General features: G+C 61.2%; 2 protein-coding genes across 2 annotated transcripts; both read left to right on the forward strand.

Moving 5' to 3' along the window:
* Positions 1 to 244: 244 nt before the first annotated feature.
* VOLCADRAFT_98367 (uncharacterized protein) lies at positions 245 to 8,380 on the forward strand (the record flags this gene model as incomplete). The annotated part of the gene is made up of 14 exons (XM_002957233.1): positions 245 to 310; positions 728 to 1,372; positions 1,925 to 2,034; positions 2,288 to 2,333; positions 2,769 to 2,885; positions 3,305 to 3,476; positions 3,966 to 4,072; positions 4,334 to 4,611; positions 4,929 to 5,570; positions 6,122 to 6,236; positions 6,490 to 6,621; positions 7,206 to 7,469; positions 7,724 to 7,770; positions 8,152 to 8,380. 14 exons carry the CDS (start codon positions 245 to 247, stop codon positions 8,378 to 8,380), a joined length of 2,970 nt encoding a protein of 989 aa, XP_002957279.1.
* Positions 8,381 to 9,309: 929 nt separating this feature from the next.
* Positions 9,310 to 19,621, forward strand: VOLCADRAFT_98368 (uncharacterized protein; the record flags this gene model as incomplete). The annotated part of the gene is made up of 8 exons (XM_002957234.1): positions 9,310 to 9,528; positions 10,838 to 11,134; positions 11,416 to 12,646; positions 12,994 to 13,211; positions 13,958 to 17,054; positions 17,355 to 17,692; positions 17,988 to 19,004; positions 19,340 to 19,621. 8 exons carry the CDS (start codon positions 9,310 to 9,312, stop codon positions 19,619 to 19,621), a joined length of 6,699 nt encoding a protein of 2,232 aa, XP_002957280.1.
* Positions 19,622 to 20,272: the final 651 nt, after the last annotated feature.

The following is a 20,272-nucleotide window of genomic DNA, read 5'->3' on the forward strand; positions in this document are numbered from 1 at the left end:
TTGTTCAGGAGATGACAGCATTTACACCTGTCCACGGCGCCTCTCTGCCGTGCCAAAAGCACAAGTCACTAGATTACAGGCGCACAGCATGTTTTATGTTTCAACGTAAATACTTAATGAATTTCTTGTTATTTTCACGTATCTCACTGTACTGTCTGTCCACGGCACGGTTATGAGAACTTTCAAAGTTGTAATTTGAGTTAATTAGCCGTAGAGAGTCACGGCTTATTCCTTGAGTCTGATCATGAAACGGCTTCGGGATGACGATTGGCAGGCTCCTTGGGGAGCACTTCCTCAGGAATTGGTGCAGGTTTGTGAATGCGGTGGGACATTCCCGTTTCGCTGTCCAGCGGGCGTGGCATGCTTCACACGAATTAGCTTTAAAGGAAATATCCTTCACATGACACGGTTATGACAGTATTAGGCGCTTTGGGGCGTTGCATGGCCGGAAACGTCGTTCCTGCCGCACACCTGCTTCATGTTCCTCTCGCACGGTCCGACCATACCTAGAACACATCGTTTGCTACATGAAGCGCACCATGCCCTGCACCTTGGAGTTTGCTTTAATTAGCCCAGGAAACGAGGCCACGCATACACGCACCTCCTCGTAATCCACCAGGCTCCTTTCCTTCATCCATAAAACCTTGTGGCGCACTCAGTTCACCCCTCGTTGCCGTCTCTTCTCTTCCCTCGCCTCATTTTTCCCCTTTACTGGCCGCACATACAGGACGTCTTCTCCTTCCTATTCACACATGACCTCGCCTCCGCGTCCATGTCCTGCCGCGCCTGGCGCACTGCCGCCTGCGCGATGGTGACTCACCTAACGCTACCGCTTAACCACCCCATGCTGATTGCGGGTCCCGCGCCTGGTTGGGCCGAGCTCGTAGCCAACATGGTCAGACAGCAAGGCGCGCAGCAGCGGCACAAGGCCGGCGAGCAGCTCCCTTACTCGACCGCGGCCGTCTCATCCCATGGGATGACCCCCACACGGCCCGTCAGCGGCGCGGACAGCTGGCCTCGGCTCGGGGAGGTGACGGCGATAGCGGGCCCGAGCTCCTCCGCCAGCCCCAGCACCCCACCGAGCTCCACGGCGGAAGGCCACCGCGCTCCGCACACCATCGACGCGTCCCCACTAGCCGCTACGCCGCGGCGCGGCACGCCGCTGCCGCGCTTGCGCACCGACTTTCCCAGAGTGACCCACATCACGCTGATTCACAATGCCATGCTGCATAGGGCCCAGGTGCATGCCGCCATGTCCACGCTGCGGGCGCTGTGGCCCACTCTGAGGGGCATGTCCGTTCACGACAGCGTCACTTGGGACCTGCCACTCGACTATTCCGCCCTGGGAGTGATGACCCACATCACATCTCTGGTGGGTCCCCGGCTCGGCGGGTCGGGGCTGGACACAGGGTAGGGCTGGGCTGGGCTGGGCTGGGCTGGGCTGGCTAACGCCGAGCTGGCAAGGAATCCGTGCTTTCCAAGCACACGCTGCATTTGCACCTGCCGCTCAAATACGGCTATTTGAGGGGAAGGGGAATAGAGCAGCGCACAGCGCTGAGCTGGATGGCCTCGACACTGAGCTGGGTGAGGCGCGCTCAGGACTGCGTGGTGACGGGCAGAAGGAAAACCAAAATGGGGCGCAGCTGCGGTTCCATGCAGCACATGGCACATGTGGCACCATCCATGTAATTATGGCGCACATGGCACCAGGCACTCAACCTTCATGTGATATTGTGCGATGCTGCAATGGGCCCGGCTTAGGTATATGTCCTGAACAGGACTGGGCGTGGAGGGGTCTGCCGGGCCCAACAAGATGGCCGCTGGATGCTGCAGCCCCACCCCGCGCTGTTGGGGACGGGGGTTTCAACCTGCAATCCTCCTGCGTTGTGTTTCCTTCTCCCGCATATGCGCTTTCCGAGCTCAGGAGCTACTCTTCCAGGGTCAGGGTGGCATGGACGAGGCGGGGCAGCCCCTGTACCGCGCCTCCATGCCGCATCTGTGCAAACTCGGTCACCTAAAGGAGCTCTGCATGAAGTAAGCCGGGAGGTGGGATGGCCCAGGGGGTGGATAGGAGCTTTAAGGGGTGGGATTCATTTAATCAGAAGTCAAAAAAAGAACTGCCACGTGGGTCAGGGGTCAGGGGTTGAGGGGGGTGGTGGATGGTTTGTTTCCTTTGCATGGTTTGTCTCCCGGCGCGGCCTGTGTTGTGGGACGGGGAGGTAGCACGCCGAATGGTTCCTCTTGCTGCGTGTTGTGAACGTGTCATTCCCTCTCCTCTACCTTGCAGGTGGATCATTGGCTACGACGTGGACTCGTTTCTGGATTTTAACGAGGTGTGGTGGCCACGGCGCTTTCAAATGAGACAGCAAAATCGGGCCGGGCGATGGAATGGAGTAGGCTTTGCTGCGCGGCCCTAGGAGCTGGGGCTGTGCCGCGCTGGCAGCTGGGGTTGATGGCAGGATTTTGCGGCTAGCGAGCGAGAGAGCCTGACGGCGATCGAAGTTCGTCTGCAACCAAGGCTCCTAGGTTTCTATAGCGCCCGCGCGTGCCATTCCTCTCTCAATATCGCCACGTTGCAGTGGCTGGGGAATTGAGGGTTCGATGGGGCAGTCACTATCTCGGGAGGAAGCAAGGCTGCCGCTCGGAGCCTGGACAGGCCGGGCTGGACGCTGCTGGCTGACGACGGAGAAGTAGTACAGGTGTAGCCACATGTTCACCTCCTGACGCCATGAGATGAGTGCGCGCATCTGCTCACTTGCCCTACGCAGGTGTACGACCTGCTGGCGTCCCTTGTACGACATAACCAGCTCCGGAGCCTGCAGTTTGGCGGTGAGAACATCAACGCGGAAGGCGCGCGGCACCTGGCCAGCATAACCACCTTGGAGGTGCGTGCTGAAGATTACAGGGATGATAGATGTTTTACGGAAAGGTTCATTTACACACGTGAAACTTCTGTATACTACTGCTGCGTATTTGGGCTTCTTTGTTGCATAAGGACTCCCCATTGTGCTGGGGACTCAAGTAAAGTGAAGAGTATGAGGAAAGCAGCGCGCCCTTGTTCCCTCCGTTCTTACCAGTCTCTCTCTCTCTTTCTTCTCTCGAGCTGCTCTCGAGCTGCTCTCGAATTGCTCTCGAATTGCTCTTAAGACCTTAACTTGATGTTGTTTCCTCGGCTTTATCTCGTTAGGCTTCCGCCCACCATGAGGGTTTCATGAGCGTTTGCTGGGGCCCCCGTGTCGCTCCGTCGGATCTCCCGCTGCGGTATTCTTGTATTGCCGCAATGCCGCTGCCTTCCCTCCTGCAGACGCTTAACCTGGTGTGCGACGCGCGCCCTGCCTCTCCGCTGCACCTGCTGGACCTGCTCACCATGCCGCGACTGACCCGCCTGGAGCTGATGCACGTGTGCCCGGACCACGCCTGGAACGCGGCGGGCGAGGGACGGGACCCGCTGCAGGAGCTGTCCCGGAGGGCAGCACGTGTGTGGGGATGGATACCGGGTTTGAGGAGAGTCGAGGGAAATTTGGGAGCCCTTTACGGGTTTCCCGTCAAGCAGCACCGTTCTCGCGTTGGGGGTTGGGGGCCGAAGTGCTGGGGAGCGGGCCAGTGGCCAGGTTGTGTAGGCGCAAGCCCGGACAAGAGCCCAGAGGAATGGTGTAGGGGTCGCGGGAAGGTGGTGTTTCCGCCCCTTCCCTTGCACCCGTCCCGTTCCATCCTCTCCTGCATTGGCTGCCCCTGCTGCACTCCGCGTCTCCTTGTCCGTTACCTCGAACCTTTGATCCCTGCTTTAAAAGGCTTCAAAGCCCGGAACGACAATCATCCCTGTTCCAGTTCTGTCCGGTTCGCGCTTGGGTCCGTTCGCGTTTGCCTTCCTCCACCTTCGGGCCCGCTCGCCTGCCCCTTGAGGATCATCATTAGAAGTATCACGCCCAATGTGTTTGGGGGTGGCTGTTTCCCTCGTCGCGCAGTCCTCGCCGCCAGTCCACTGCGCTACCTGGCGCTAAGCCTCTCCCCGGGGTGTCAGGCGCTGGTCTCCCGCGCGCTTCCGCTGCTGCCGCACCTGCACTCCCTTTCTGTGCGCGTTACGACGAGCGAGGAGGAAGAGGCACTGTGCGCTTCCTTCCGAGCCATGATGACGGGCGCGTTGCCGCCGCAAGAACAGCAGCAGGCGCAGCAACAACAGCAAAATCAGCAGCTGCAGCAGCAGCAGCAGGCACAAGGACAAGCGTTGCAACCTGTTTATAGCCCTGTTGCCGCCGCCACTGCCGCCGCGGCGGCGGCGGCCGCGGCTCCGCCGCCGTCGACTCCTCCACCGCTGCGCGCCCTGCGGTTGGAGACGGCGGAGCTCGGAGCGGACCTCATCGCGTGCATCGGGTCGCTGACGGGGCTGACGTCGCTGCAGCTGCCCCGCGGGCTGCCGTCGGGGGAGGTGACGGTGTACGACACGGCGGCGGCTGCAGCTGCGGCGGGCGCCGCCGCTGCCGCGCCGCCGCTGGCGGCAAGCAAGTACGTCATGTCACATCTGTCTTCGCTGGGTCGCCTGACGTGTCTGCGGCGGCTGATGATACAGATGGACAGTCCCGCTGACACAGCAGCCGCTTTTGTGGATGGCAGGTAGGGTGCTACCTGCGAGACGCGTATATTATCATCGTAATCCTTAATTCCTTATCTTTGTATTACTGCTAATATCATTTGCCTGGCTCTTGCAGTTCATTTCATGAATGATGAGTCGCGTGACAGCGGACCCCAAAGAACTACGATGGATTTTATCCTTCCCCCTTGCCAGCTTTCCTCCCCTTTCATCCTTGCGTGTGTGTGGCCATACCTCCGATCATGTCTCTTCTTTGGCTTCAACTCCAGCTACTCTCTTTCCCTTTTTCCCAACCCCCGCCACTGCCACCCTCGCACCGTGTACGACGCATGTACGGCAGTCTGGTTTCGGTGCTGACGGGGCTGCCTCACCTGGAGTCCTTGCATCTGTCCACATGGAACCTTCTAGGGGCGGATCCCACGGAGGAGGCTCTGGGTGCGTTTCCAGAGCGCCTGCCGCTGCTAGACTCACCGTCGCCGTCGCCGTCGCAGCCCACCCACACCCATCACCTGTTCCACCGCCAGCACTTGCAATCCTCTCACCAACAACCACAATCCCAGCAGCAGCAGCAACAGCTGCGGTTGCCGCATCCACATCTCCAGGCCGGGGCTAACGGTGAGGCAGCGGCGTCAGAGCTTGGGAATCAGAGCCACGGTCAAGGTCAAGGGGCAGCGGGAGCGGCGGCGACGGAGGCCGCGCTGGAGCCTGCAGGGCCAATAGGGCCTGCCGCAAGGGTTGATGACGGCAGCAGCAGCGGCAACGCCGGCGGCAGCAGCAGCGAAGACCGCAAGGCTGCCCTTTTGGAGCCGCGGCGCTCGCACCGGCAGGCGGTGCCCTGCCTGCCTGAGTTGCCGACTTGGGCCTGGTCAGGGCTGCGCTCCTTGAGCCTCACGCACTGGCCTTGCGTGTATGGCAAGCTGCGGGAGGCTGGGCCGCCGCAGCCGGGGCGCTGCTACGCCGTGCGGTGGGACGACCTGCCCAGGTATGTGGTACAGGCGGTGTGGCGAGTGGGGCGTGTGGGCTCCACGGGTTAGGTGGGACAGCCTCCTGGAAGGCTTCGACTCGAGGTCTTTTGTGCTGTTAACGCGTTGTAATGTGCTGTAATATGCCGTAATGTGCCGTAATGTGCCGTAGTTAGGCGTAGGCATCGTCCGTTGCCCGACATGAACAATGGGAGATGCATGGAGGTGTCGACCTTTGCCGCCCGATGCCACGGACAAGGCCACTGTTTGCAGGGGCCACAGTTTGAGAATTACACGGACTTCAACGGGGCTCCTGCTGCTTCGTGCACGGAATCTATTGACGTTATCACACGTGTTCCTAGCAGTCCATTACAGGGTCCTTCGGCGCCTCGGCTACTGCCCCTTCCGTTGGTGCTTCGAGAGAAGTTGGCGGTTAATTCGTTGTTTCTTGCGTCACCATCATTATCATTAATATCACCATCATCACCATCATCATTATATCATTATCACATGATTTTCCACCTGTTCCACACTTGCCTTCCTGGCCGCCTTAACCCGCTTGCCGGACCAGGTCCCTGGAGGCATTGCTGCTGGTGCGGTGCCAGTTGGTGGGCACCCGGCCACCCGCCCGTCTGCGCCATATGTGGCTGGCGGATTGCTTGAGCGTGGACATCTCCATTCCTAAGGTAAAGCGAACATATGCCGCGTGAGTACGGACATTGTCGCAGCGGCAGGAAGGAAGGATGGACGGAACGAAAGGACGGCCAAGCGGAACACGCACCACGCACCTACCATACCACCCGCTGACGCCATTTCGCACGACACCTTTCCAAGGTGCCTGCCTGCCTGCCTGCTTGCCAATCCACTGACATGTCTAAGTTGTATGTTCTCCTACTACTACATAAATACCATCCTCCACGTTTGTTATGCGGTTAACAGGTTCTGGGGCAGCTTCCGGAGCTGGAGACGCTAGTGCTGCGCTGGCCCTGCGCCCCGGAGGAGCCGGAGGTGCCATCGGAGGCGTCGGCACGCTCCCGGGCGCAGCTGGTGGCGGCGGTCACCTCGCTTAAGGTCGATAAGTAGTCCAGTGCCGCGTGTTCCCCACGGCTGTTGCAAACGGAAAATGCGAGCGCCCCTGTGAAGGGCAGATGGAAGGGGCAGTGACGGAATGGGGGAGGACCGAGAGCCGGGGCCGGGGCCGGGTAGGGAGCGATGGGGTAGGTAAGCTGGTAAAGGAGGTTACCAGCAATGGGTGATGACACCTGAGGAAGGAGGCCTTAGAAGGGCGGCAGGGGCTAGTTAAGGATTTTCCAGGATTGCGGAAGAAGGGGGTGTATTTTGTGACGTGTTCGCTGCAAGTCTGGCGTCTCACGTCCACGGCTCGCTCCTAGCGCCGCTTGGTGTACTGTACATGGGACCTTGGGTCCCTGCTCGACAGCCCGTCTTATCAGCCCATCACCATCAACACGACGAACGGCTTAAATGGCCAGCCTTAGAGCAACGGTGTGGTCTTTGACCGCACCGCAACCTACCCCGCTGCTCCACACTACCTCACCACACCACATCGCCTAAATGTCGTCGCCACCTTTCTTCTCGTGGGCTTAGTTTATTACAGACTAGCCTCCCATGCCAACCGCGCCCGCGCCGTGCTGCAGGGCCTGCGGACTCTGGGCCTTGGCGGCATCCGCTGCCAGGATATACCCTCCCTGGCGCCTCTCTCACTTGTACGGCACCTAATGCTGGAGCCCGTACAGCCGCCGCGGCCCGCGCATGACGCGCCAGCCTCACAGCGTGACCTCACTCTTCTGGACCAGCTAATGGCGTTGCCGCTGAGAGCACTCGCCGGGCTGAGGACACTGTGGTTGCCTAATTGGGCAATGCCCATCAAGCAGCTGCTACAATGGCAACAAATGCTGCAGGTATGCGCCGTGCCTCGTGCGAAACTCAATGCCCATTCTTCATATCCCGCAATTGACGACCACTATTGAGACGGACCTGGTTGTGTACCGCCCCGTCCGCTAGACACCCGGTCCAATGGTGCTTGGGACGCCGGCAGAGTTGTCTCTCGGGCTTCTGCATTTGCAAATGATTGCCCCTTTTTTTGCTGTGCAAGTCAAAACGCGTGTGCCCGCAGTCGATACCGCTCATAACTTTGGCGCCCTACGTACTGCAGGCTGCCATGCCGTTGGTCGTACTTCGCGTGACGGAGTACGATGTCGTGTAAGTGCATCCGTGCTAGGTGACCCAGATGGGCAAAGGGGGAGTGGTGTGTGCTTTTGGCCTGGTGTTTGGTGGGGAATCATATGCAAGGAAGCCAGAATTGAACCGCCGGCGAAATCCAAATGAAAGGAAGGGGTGGCGGGGACCGTGTTTGTGGGGAAGGGAAGGACAGGCTGGGCTGTCGCTAGCGCACCCGCTTGCACCTTGTCAGGTGCTCGTGTTGACAGGCTAGCGATACGAGCCTCTTGCATCAGGTTTGTGAATAAACACGTTCTTTAACGAACTGCTAAAAAGCACCATATAGATGCAGGTTTTCCATATAATGGTATGGAGCCAATAGCGATGCTCGAAGGCTACATTCCGCTTGGCATTGGTACGCAGGTGGACTGTGCCCACGCCGGTCATGCATGTCGCCCAAGTGGAGGCACCGTCATCGCTGGCGGGACGCCAGGGCAGCGCCCGCGCCGCTGTCGCCGGCGGCGCTGCCACTCAGAGCGGGGTTCGGCAGCCTGGTTGGGGCAGCAGCGAGCGGAGTCCGCTCCACGCGGGCAGAGGTCTGGACGGGCAAGAACTGGAGTGGTGGCACATCGGCTGCTGGTCGGTGCAATGAATGGTGCAATCCATGGGTCGGAACGCCAAAGAGAATTTTTGCCGGATTTTACTACCAGACCAAAACTGCAACTGGTAACAAGTGTTGATGTAATCGGGCATTCCATGTGCTGTTTCTAGCGCGTCCATTAATAATGTGCTGTATAGCGCGTCCATTAACGCGTCGGATGTTGACCAGTAAGTTTCGTCGTGTTTTGCACTTGCACTTTCTGCATGCTTGCTGACTGGTCGGTTGGTTGGTCAGTTGGTGTTGTCGGTTGGCAGTGTTGACGACTGTGCAAATCCTGTTTGGGTTATGTCCCAAATGCGCAATGACGGCTGGAATGACGGCTGGAATGACGAGGAAAAGTAATCCTCACCATTCCGGACCGGACGACAAACTTCAAACGCATATAAAGTCGGGCAGTGCGTGTGTAGCCGTTCCACGCAGGCCAAGGAAGCATGTTTTCCTTGCCTTGAAGCACCGAGTCGCCCTGGGAAAAATTTACGAGTCACTGTTACGGTTACAGCGTTTAATGCACCTGTGTGCCGATTGCTTGACAATGCGTGGGCAGACCGTCAGGGGTTGGAACGTGGTTTTGAGTAAGCTACTTCCGAACTACAGTCGTTGTTTTGTCATACAAGGTCCCGTGGTAAAATGCTGTCTGAAGCGTCGAGTGCTGCTGCTGCTGCGCGTCCCCCTCCCCTGGTGCCATTTTCAGGAGGCAGCATGTCGTCTGTCCGTGTTGAATTCACTCTTCGGACTCTTGACGGTTCCTATGGTGCTATGGATGATGCGGAAGGGTAGGGCCCCCTTCGCACCAACGACGAGCTACGGCCTATGAGCAGCAGCTCACCATGCCTTGAAAGAAGTGCTTGCCGCCTTGTTGAAAATGGTGTCGCGGTGGTTGCTCTTATCTTTTGGATGCGTAGGGCCCCGACGTGCTAATCATGCGGGCGGTGTGTGCTAGGGGACCTTATACCAGGTACGGTTACGGGGCGCGGGGGGGGGGGGAAACGCAGAGGGAAGGAGTGGAGTGCTCGGACATCGAGGACATCGAATCAAGCTATCAAGGCATTCGCTCACATGCGAGCACGGGCATGGATACGGATGTGAGGGAACCGCCACATGTCATCTTCATCCAGATCCGGAGACAAGTGCGGGTGCGGGTGAGGGGCAGGGTTTTTGTGTTAACAAACAACCTTCATTGACGGTCAATTGATGCGCGAGGTGATGTTCAAGTCGTATCATCGCAGCGTGTGGCAAAACCGTGAAACTTCGTGATTGAATTTGATTCTGCAGGGGTAGACCAGGTACGGACGAGGTATGGAGAGTGCCGTACCCTGTTCGGGGGATTACAGGGCAGCGCTCTCGCATTGTGCCATCTCGCTGGGCTTGGGCCTGTTGGGTTGACGTAATCCCAGATGGGTCACACGCAGGCTGGATGTAAGCGAATCCTGGAGTCGACGGCCTTGTGACAAGGTTTCGCCTTTGCAAGGTTTTGGAGCGGAGGTTCATGCATGAGGCCTTGTGGTGTTGTTAGGATGTGTGAGATTTATAACGAAGCTATGGTATGGACCTGGAATCAAGTGGCATTACTATGCCACGCTCCCCGGCCTTCCCGTGCGCGTTCAGACCACGTTTGGTTCCGTCTGTCAGTGCTGTTTTCGTCCTAGCCACCCCAGCCACCCTCAGCTTGTATGTAACCTGTCTGTACAAATCCTAGTGCGTGGCGTCGGAATCCTGCTGTGTGAAGCTTATAGAACCGGACATCATCCGTTTTTCATTCGGTCCGGTATACCGTGATGAGCTTTTTGAAGTGTGGTGGGTACACCCGCCCTCATAAACAAGTGCGCAATCTGTGCGAGTCTGTGCTGGACCTTGCGCCATTCAGCTCCCTAGCAGCACCCTTTCATCTCAGGGTTGGTTAATCGAAACTTATCAATATCCAAACACGCCGACAACTTCTCGGATGTGCCTGGCTGTTGGCACATGCAATACGGTGCTGAGGGTCTACCAGCGTCTACCTGGTCCCGTGGACGGGCAATGACGTGAAATACGGGAAATGGGACGCAACTCTTTAATGTTACCTAGATGGATATCGTTGCAAACAAAAAACATGTTACATAGTTACTACGACATGTACAGATAATAGTTTTTGTAAGGCTGAAACCAGCAGGGCCAAACAACTGACTAACCTTCGGGGGGAGCACATTTCATAAAAATTCTATGGAAGGTATTTTAAAATTTTAAGCGAATGATCTGCAGCGTACGCAACCTTAGAACCCAATTATAGCGTTCAAACAACAAGCTTATGACCTTAAGACAGACGGTGCTGACCCAAAGCGGAGCTTTTACTAATGGACGTGCTGTCTAACTTTACGTACGCTCCACCAAGTGGTCGGGTAAGCTAGGGAGTTCGTGCGGTGAACAGACGCCGCGGTTGAGAGTCCATGTGCACAAATTGCCCCCTCGCAGCTTGTCAAGCGCCTGGAGCAAATGGCGGATCTCGGTGGATACGACTCTTCCCCAGTACGCATCGTATCTATGTCCTCGTTTGCCTTGCTCTTGGATGCTAGCCCAGGCAAAGCGGGTCTTGAAGTCTGCGAAGATGGCGAAACCGTACGTGTTGCCCACCGCGATTCACGGCCCAGCCTCCGAGGCGCTAGCCCATATGGAACCGAAGAGAGCCCCACGGAGGAGGTCCACCCAACGTACCGCCTTTCCCGCGCCTTTACGGGAGGCACACCGGGTGCAGCGCCCTTCCTTGCCGAGGTGCGCCGCGTGGCCACGCGAGAACACAATTGCAATCCTGTCCTGGCGGATCAACCACGGGACCAGTCAAACAAAAAGATTGCTGCCACCTTCAGATAGAATATCCCAATACCTCCCTGCAGATGTGCACCAGCGATTGGCGGAGGCATGTATGTGCCCATGACATGATGGTGGAGAACATGCCTAGCCAGTAACAACTGCTAAGACCCACGGAAAGCGCTATCTCAAACTAAACCCCGTTCGCCCCCTCTTTCCTCTCTCCCGTTACCTCCACCATTCAGGGTCCTCTTAGGACCTGGCTGTCCGATGGCTTTCACACCAGTATTGCCTGTTTGGGACTCATTTCAACGCGCGGTGCCGGGTCACAGTCGGAAAGCACCCGAAGCCCGAAGGCGTTGCCCAGGCGCCCTGCTGGACCCACGGCCACCTCACCTTCCCGCAGATCTACGTCCTCTACGATCGCGTCTTCAGCCCCTGCTTTGGCCGCAGAGGACACTTTGCACGCAGCACTGGAGGTGTTGCTGGGGCTGCAGCGACCCAGCGTGCTGCTGGAGTGCCTGCACGCCGCCTTCTCCGGCCCTGCGGCAACCGGCGGCGGCTTGGCTCTATGGTGCAAGGAGCTTCACGAAGCCGCGAACAGCAGGGGTGCCAGCGGCGGCGCGCAGGATAGCGGCAGCGGAAGCAGCATGAACACCTTCGTTGGCAGTAGCGATTACGGTAAGGACGGCGGCCGTAGCAGCAGGAGCAGTAGTCGTGGCCGAGGCGCGAGCGGAGGCGGCGGCACCGGCAGCGCGCAACGGCGGAGCAACACCGCCGCCACTGCTGCCGCCGGTACGGCGACGGCACAAGCTGGCGGCGGCGACGGCGGCGCCAGCTGGCGTGATCTCATGGCGGAAGCGGTGACAGAGGCGATGGCCGATTTCTCTCTGGACAGTGCGTCTGGCGTGAAGGCCGCCGCGGGGCCTCGAGGCGGTGGAGCCCGGCACATGAGCGCCGGCTTCAGCGGGCCTGCGCGGGCCTCGACCGCGACTTGTACTTCTGGAGCGACGCGTGGGTCGGCCAGCGGCGGAGCCGCCGCCATGCCATCAAGCAGCTGCGTGCACGCGGCCTCCGTAGCGGAAGCCATTGCTGCGCTGCATGCTGCTTTTTGCCGCAGTAGCCTCTGGCGGCGCCGGGACCCCAGCCGGCACCTACGTCCTCCTGCTGAAGCTGCCGCCACCGCTGACGGCACGCGCGTGGGCACGGCCGCCACCAGCGCTGCAGCTGCTCCTTCCCCGGGCTCCCTGTTGGAGCCGGCGGTACCGCCGGAGGGCCCCGCTGCAGTGCAGCTCTTCGTACGACTGGGTGTGAGGTTGAACAACATGTCCTCCCAGGGGCATCGAAACGAACCGCAGCAGGAGCAGCTGGGGAGGGCGGCTGGGTCTGCCAGGGCTGGCGCTGCGGCACATGGCGGTCGCAAGCAGCCACCTGACGGGGTCTGGACCACCATAGATCTTGTCTTCTTAGGCTGCGGTGGATCACCGCCGCAGCCGCCAACGGCGACAACGACGACGGATGCGGCGTCGGCGGCGACAGCGTCTTGGGCGTCGGCTACCACGGACAGGGACGAGGGTGGCAGCGGTGGCGGTGGCGGTGGCAGTGGCGGCGGCGGCGGTGGGGCTCTGGGACATGTAAGGGCGCTCCTGGAAGAGCTTGTGGCGCGACAGAGCGGCGACGCAGGTAAGTGTGGCGCAGTACATGATGCCGTAAGAAAAAACTCATGATCGCTGTGCACTGCGTTCCATTGAGGCGCTGACGCGCCAAAACGCCGACGTTGGCTTCGACGCGCGCCCTACTGCTGGTGGCTGGTGGTGCCGCAGGCGGCAGCGCTCCAAGACCGCTGCAGAGCACCGGCCCCGGCGCGCAAGGCAGTGAGCTGTGTCGGCAATTGGCGCCGCTGCTAGCCGGCAATGTGGCCCCGCACCTGCTGGTGGTGCTGCCCGCCAGCCTGTCGCCCGATGATGAGGCGGAACCCGGGCGGGAGGAGTGCGCAGTGCTGGGCACGCTGAAGCTCATCTCGGAGGCTCGAGCGATTCGTGTGGGTCCGGTCGGGGAATAGGAAGGCTGTTCGGGGCTCGTGTGAAGGGGGGGAGGAGACAGGGCCCGGGATCTTATCGCGTCGTTTCGGTTCTTATCCTGAGTAGGGGGCTGCGGACATTCCTTGCAGCATGTGAGGGCCAGGGGGGATGCCGGATGGTGATTGGGCTTGAGGTGGTAGTAGAAGAGAGAATTCCTGGGTTTGCGCTGTAGGAAAGGAGGAGGAGGAGGAGGAGAAGGGACACACGGCCCATGGCCATAGGCTAAGGAAAACCCAGGGCGGACGACTGGCGGGAACTTCCGATGAAGTGATTTGAAGTGAAGTGAGAAGAGGGTCGATTTTCCATGAACCCTAAGTATCTGCCTGACCCGGCGAGGCTGTGGCCCGCGTTGGGATGGGAGTCTCTGTCCATTTGTCGTTGTCCACGTTGGGATGTTGGGGATTGGGGTTGTCGTCGGGACATATACGGGGTCGATACGGAGTCGCAAATGGCGCTGCGGGACGCGCATCGTCGCCGTCCTGCGCCTTATGATGATGTTTTGGCTCCCTCTTTGCAGGGTCCCCCATCCGCATCCTGCTGCAGGGTCCCGTTGTGCAGGGTTCCCCCCGCCCATAGGGATGTCCCGTCCGGCCCTGACAGATGACCTGCGCACTCACATGCGGACACACACTTATATATACACACATTAAATACATGCACGCACACACACATGTGCTCGTGAATGCATATCAATTCCTACATGCAGACCGTCGTCACGAAGAGCGAGCCGCCGCCACCTTTGCTCGGCAGCAGTGGCGCCGGCGGCAGCGGCCGCGCAGCTACTGCTGCGTCCCGTCCAGTTTCGGCATCCTTACCTGAGCCGTTGGCAGCAGCAGCAGCGGCGGCGGCGGCGGTGGCGGCTTCGCCCTGTGACCGCGACCGCCAGGTGGCGTCGCTGCTGCGGCTGAGGCACAGCCAAGAGATGAAGGACGTCGTACAAGCCTACAACCGTGCTGCCGCCGCGGCCGCCGCCGCGGCTGTAACAACAGTCCCCGTACCGGAGCCGCTGATCCCTGGCGCGGGAGATTTCTGGGAGCCCCAGGACTCCGAGGATGGATCCGTCCTGGGCCTGGGCCGGCATCACGGCACCGCCATCAGCGATACGAACTCCGCGCGCATAAGAGCCAGCAGTGGCAGCCTTGGCCGCACCGGCACATCTGCTGGCATCGGGGGCGGTGGTGGTGGTGGTGGTGGTAGTGGTGCTGCTGCCGCGACGGCAGGGTTTCGGAGCAGCGAGGGCGGTTGGTTGGATGACCTGGCAGCCGATACCATCGGCGCTGCATCACCTATCGCCGCCGCTGGCCCGGCCGCGTCGCGCCAAACTGGTTCCGGAGCATCTCTCCTGGACCTCCGGCGGTCGGAGGAGCTTCCCTGGAGGCAAGTTCCGCTGCCGTTGCCGTCGCCGTCTCAGTCTTGGTCGCCATCTCAGTTCGCAGCTGACGCAGTGTTTGCAGCTGGGAGCGGGAGCCGGAGCGGCGGGCTCGTTGATAAGGCGGATGACGCCGTCACGAGCCGGCGCACAGCACCCGCCGCCGCCGCGGTGCCTGGACGCCTCCTGTTCTCCCGACACGCCCTGGACCTCCACGCCGCCGGCCGCGACCTGTTGACTTCACGGGGCAGCCATCCGGCGGGGCGGGTGCAGGTCGAGCGCCATGTGGACGACGCTGGCGATGGAGGTGGAGGTCGAGGTGGGGATGCAGGCACCAGCTATACCGGAGGCGGTGCAGCGGCGGCGGCAATGCCCAGGCGTTGTGGCGCAGGGCCGGAAGCTGGGACCGGCCGGACTAGAATGGGACGAATGCAGCGGCGACTGGAGGAGTTGCAAAACGCGAGGCTTCAGAGGGAGAAGGCTGCGGCGGCGGTGGCGGCAGTGCCGCTTGCTCGAGCCGGCCCCCTGGCCGCCGCCGCCGCCGCCAGCCGCTATGCTCACGTTAAAGGATCAGCCTCCCACGGAAGCTCCAGTAGCGCCGTTGCCAACGACAGCGACAGCAGCGGCCGCAGCCGTAGCACCCACGGCAGTGCCGGAGCGGCGGCAGCGGCGGCAGTGCGCCAGCCACAGCCCTCGTCGCCGCATGTTCCATGCACGGATGCGCTGACGTACAATACCTGCCTAGCGCAAAGCCGCAGCACAGATGTACCGCCAACACAAGCTGGCCCACCGGAGAACAAGCTACAGCCGCCGCAGCAGTGTCAGCAGCGGCAGCAGCAGCAATGCCCGCAGCGCCAGGGAGGCTCAGGGCTGGGGCACCAGGGGCTGCTGAGGTCTGCTCCCTCGGCCAGCCCGGTGGCATCGCCGGCAGCGGCGGCGGCTTTTCCCACCCCTGCGGCTACTGTCACCCTGGCTGAAGAACGCCTGGCCCGTTTGCGTTCCGAGTTTGCACGGCTGTACAGCAACTTGGTTTCGGAGGTTCTGCAGGACACCGCCGCCACCACGTCCGCGTCCGCCAGCACCGCAGCTGCCGCTACTGCCACTACAGCGACTGTTACTGCAGCTGTTGGCGCTGTCGGTCTGGGACTGTCGTGCAACTCTCGCTCTCCAGTGGCGGCGGCGCCGCCGCCGCTCCCGGTCCCGGTCCCGCCGCCACCGTTGCGTCAGCAAGGTCACCCTTCGATATCCCCAGCGGGGCTACAGCCTCCCGCCACCGCCGCCGCCGCGACGACCTCCTTCGCCTCCTCCTCCCCCGCCAATAACGATGTAGCTGTCGTCCCCGAGCCCTTCAGCCCCCATGCCGGCGGCGGTGGCAACGGCGGCGCAAAGTCGTCTAGCCCTAGCGCCAACCCTGGCGGCTGCGGCAGCAGTGAACAACGGCCATTGCCGTACCATGCGGCGGGAAGCCCGCGACAGACCTCCCCTAGTGCACCAGCACGACATCCATCCGCCGAATCGCTGTCGAGACCTTTCGGTGAGGTGGCGTGGGCGGCGCTGCAGCAAAAGGGCCCCGCGCCGGGCTTGTACGGCGCCCTTCTGGCCGGGTTTGCCATAGAGAATCAGCGTGAGCTGGCGTCAGCAGAGCCCAGCAGGTCTCCATCTCCCGCCGGGGGCGCCGCTGACGTCATGAACTTGCCGGGTGCGAGAGCAAGTGTTGGACGAGAAAACGTCGTACGGTACGACGACAATGGTGTTGACGTCAGTACGGATAGAGCAGGGAGCCACATGCGTAATGGAGGCGGTGGCGCCCGGGAGCCCAGCCTTTCATGTACGAAAAGTCCAGATTCAATTAAGAGGGGGGCCGTACAGTACGGCAATGAAAGTGAAACTTTGCTTACCCCTGCCACGGCCGTGGCTTGCTCTGGTGGCGGCGGCGGCGGCATTGAATCGGCCGGCAGCGGGGTTGGCGGCGGCGGCAGCAGCCCCAGCCCTAGCCCCAGCTCCACACGTGGACTCGAACACCTGCTAGATAGCAGTAGTAGCAGCAGCGACAGCTGCGGAGGCGGAGGCACTGGCGGTGGCGTGGAGACGCCTGCCAATCAAGTAGCCGCGGGCGCAGAAGCCTCCGGCAGTGATAGCGATGGTGGGTGCAACCCGCTGGAAGGTGAAGACAGCGGGGGCTCCGGCGATGCGTCCCTGGGGTCGTGGAATCCCCGTGTGGCGCGAGACGCCGTCGCCGTCGCCGCCGCCCTTGTCAACAAGAGCAGCAGTAGCAGCCCGCCGCCGTCACTACATTCGCCGGCAGCCGCCGTCGCAGCCGCCGCTCCTGGCGCCGGTGTACCGACAATGCAGGGGAGTCTTGCGGAGGCGCCCGCCGCCACCTTATCCCCTACGGCGGGGACCTCAGGACTCGGGACCGGGACCATTGTAACAGGTACCGGTGTATGCAGTGGGGCAGCAGATGCAGCAGAGCGAGTGGGGGCGGCCGCCGCAGCCGGAGCCGCTGGCCGGAATGGCGTTTCTGCCAGCCGCGTCGCTGTCACCGCAGCCAACGCCGGCGCCCCGCCGGCGCTGCAGGATGGTGCTTTCGCAGACGCCGCTGCTGCCGCGGCCGCCGCCGCCATGGATGCCGCCGCGTCGCCGTCACGGTCGGCTGCGGCTGCGGCTACGGCGGCGCACAGTGTGCCGTTAGAGCAGTGTAATCAGGCCTTGCTGGGGGTGCTGGCGCGCGCAGCCGCCGGCAGCGGCGCGCTGCAGGACAGACTGTACGAAACCCAGCTGGAACTGATGGAACTTAGAGCCGCCATGGAAATCCAGCAGGTGTCCCACACGGCGGAGGTGTCACGTCTTCGGCGGCACCTGCGGCGCGCTGCGGTGTCAGAGGCGGAGTTGGAGGATATGGCTATAGCCGCCTCTGTCGCTTCCCCAGCGGCGGCGGCGGCGTTGACGGTGACGGCGGCAGGCGAGTCGTATACGGTCCAACGCTCGGTAGCAGCGCCGGCGCCGGCATCCATGGCGCTGGATGCGTTGATCATGGCATACGACGAGGAGATCGATGAGCTGCAGCGGCAGGTAAGCAGGTTCGTTCGTTGGTTTGTTCGTTCGTTGGCACGTTCATAGTAGCGGATGAGCTGTGTATATAGCTGCTAACCACCACCCTACGCATGATGAAATCCCAAAGTGTGCCGTACATACAGTCACATCCCGTCCCCGTCCGGTCTCTGTTGCTGTACCTTACACCCCATCCGCTGTACCGCACACTGAACACCATCATACATGTCCTTACTGTGTTTACGTCGCCCCAAGGCCCCATGCACCCCCATCTGCCCCCGCCGGTGGCGGCGGCGGCTCCTCACCAACCCCCTAGGTGGCGGTCCTCACCGCGGGCCAACGTGAGCTTGCACTCCAATGCGCGGAGCAAGAGCTTGCGGATATGGCTAGGGACGCCAGGTACAGCGACCAGCGCGACTTGCTGAGAGGCGGCGGCGGCGGCAGTAGCCACGTGGACCCCGCGCCAGCCGGGTCGATGGCCGCCGCATCAGCACGTAATGGCCGGGTGGCGGAGGGCGTAGCTGCAGCTACAGCCACCGACGTCCCATCCGTGCCCCGCCGACGCAAGACCTCGGCGTCACCACCGCGACCGGGAGCTTCCGGCCGCTCTGCCGCAACGGCTTCACCGACCTCCGCTTCTGCATGGTGGTCTCCGCAGCTACAGCCTCAAGCACGGCAACACCAGCACCAGCACCAGCAGCAACGGCAGCCACCACGCGGTCGTCAGCTTGCACGGGAAAGTCCGAGTACAGCTCCGGATGCCGGTGCGCGGCGGCGGCGGCGCCACAGCTGCGGTCCCTACCTGGGGGGTGTCCCTCCAAGCTCATCGCCTCGATCTCCTTTTTCAGGCTCTCCGCAACGTCCGGCAGCAGCGCCGGAGCCACCGTTCTACAGCCGCCGCCTCCTACATAGAAGCGCCCATGGCGGCGGTCGACATGGGCAGTTGCAGATGTCCAGCTGCAGCCGGGATGGAAGCCCTATGAGACGGAAGAGAGAGGATTGCAGCAACGACGGACTGGGAGCAGAGGGAGAGAGGGAGGGAGAGGAAGACTGGGGCTGGCTGATGCAGGGGCGTACGACACGAAGCCGGCCGGGCACAGCAGGTGGCGGAGGGGCCGTTGGGTTGGTGGAGGTGGCGGTGGAGGCGGAGGCGGTGTGGCAGCAGGGCCGGAAGGAGATGGGCGCGCTGCGGTCTGCTCTGCGTCAGGCGCACCGGCGGGAGAAGCAGCTGCGGGAGGGGCTGGCCGCGGCGCAGCGGCAGCGGCGTACGGCACTGCTTGAGGCCCGGGTGGCGGCGGGGGAACGTACCCGGCGGCAGTGGCTCGAGGCGCAGGTGGGTCTGGAGCCCGCCGCGTTGCCGGTGGGATGATATGAGGCTATGAGGCATGAGCATGCGGGCGCGTGTGCACGGTTGCGGTTGCGAGTTAGTTCGCTGTGTGCACGACTGAGCCGGGGGGGGAGATCTGGCTGTCGCAGGGCGGCTGAGGAGGCCCTGAGGCGGGACTTGAGGAACGAAGTGGAACACTTGTGAGATTGAGCACTGCTGTGTAGCTGGTCCCCGAGGTACAGGGAACACCAGCTAGGGACCACCCTAAGTATAACAGCAACAACATGTATTATGTACGTGCGTGGGTATGTATGTGCGTATCGTCCTTTATCGTGCCTCAGGTGACCGGTTTGACCAACCAGCTGGCTGCAGCCAGGACGGCCGTACAGGACGCCGCCGCTGCACGCGACTCCGCCGCGCGGGAAGTAGTGCAGCTGCGTACGGCGAACCGGGTGATGGCCGCCCAACTGGAGGATGTGCGACGCCTGAACGAGTCCCTTCTGGTGCAGCTAACCACGCGGACCGCCGGGCGCGTGGTGCAGCAGCAGCAGCATTACTCGGACGATGTGGATCCTGAGCCATTGGTGCCCGCCGCTAGATATCTGAGCACCACTGTGGCCTAGCTAATATCGTTTGCAGACTCATCCGCATGTATGTATGTATGTATGTATGTATGAACGTATGAACGTATGTTCTAGAAGCCGGAACTGAGTTGGAACAGAAAGTATGCGTTCGTGTAGGGCATGGCATTGCTTGCAAAGCTGAGTGCAATGAGTAATCCGTATGACAACGTCCAACGATACATGCAAGCTGAGCGGAGCGCTGCTGGGCTGTGCACATTGTGCGTGCAGGAGGTACATAGGGATATGTTGGCATAGTTGGGTGGCATCGGGACCTCAATTCCTGGTGCCGTGAAACGTGTGCGTGCGTGTCAGTATGCCCCTCATTAATTCGTCGCCGGCAATGCAGTCCTCCGCTGATGGAGTCTGCCGGTCAGCCGTAAGTGCATTGAAATAGGGTCGTAAAATACTAAATTGTCGAGAGGGTTTGGTTTCATATCTTACCCCAGCTGCCACTACTAGGATTGCTAGTGCTGTGGTCTCGGACCCCTGCGTAAGTCTGTGTACTGCGTTTGTGGCGAGAAGACACGCTCCCAAAGCCTGGCAACCCATTCCATCTGACCACCCGTTCCTAGGGTGGTAAACTTGAGGATCCACAGTGTTGTTGTTCTAGACATATCCCCCTCGGGATCCCACAAACCCCCCACCCCTTGT

This window comes from Volvox carteri (assembly GCF_000143455.1).
Source record: "Volvox carteri f. nagariensis unplaced genomic scaffold VOLCAscaffold_71, whole genome shotgun sequence".
NCBI classification, from domain to species: domain Eukaryota; kingdom Viridiplantae; phylum Chlorophyta; class Chlorophyceae; order Chlamydomonadales; family Volvocaceae; genus Volvox; species Volvox carteri.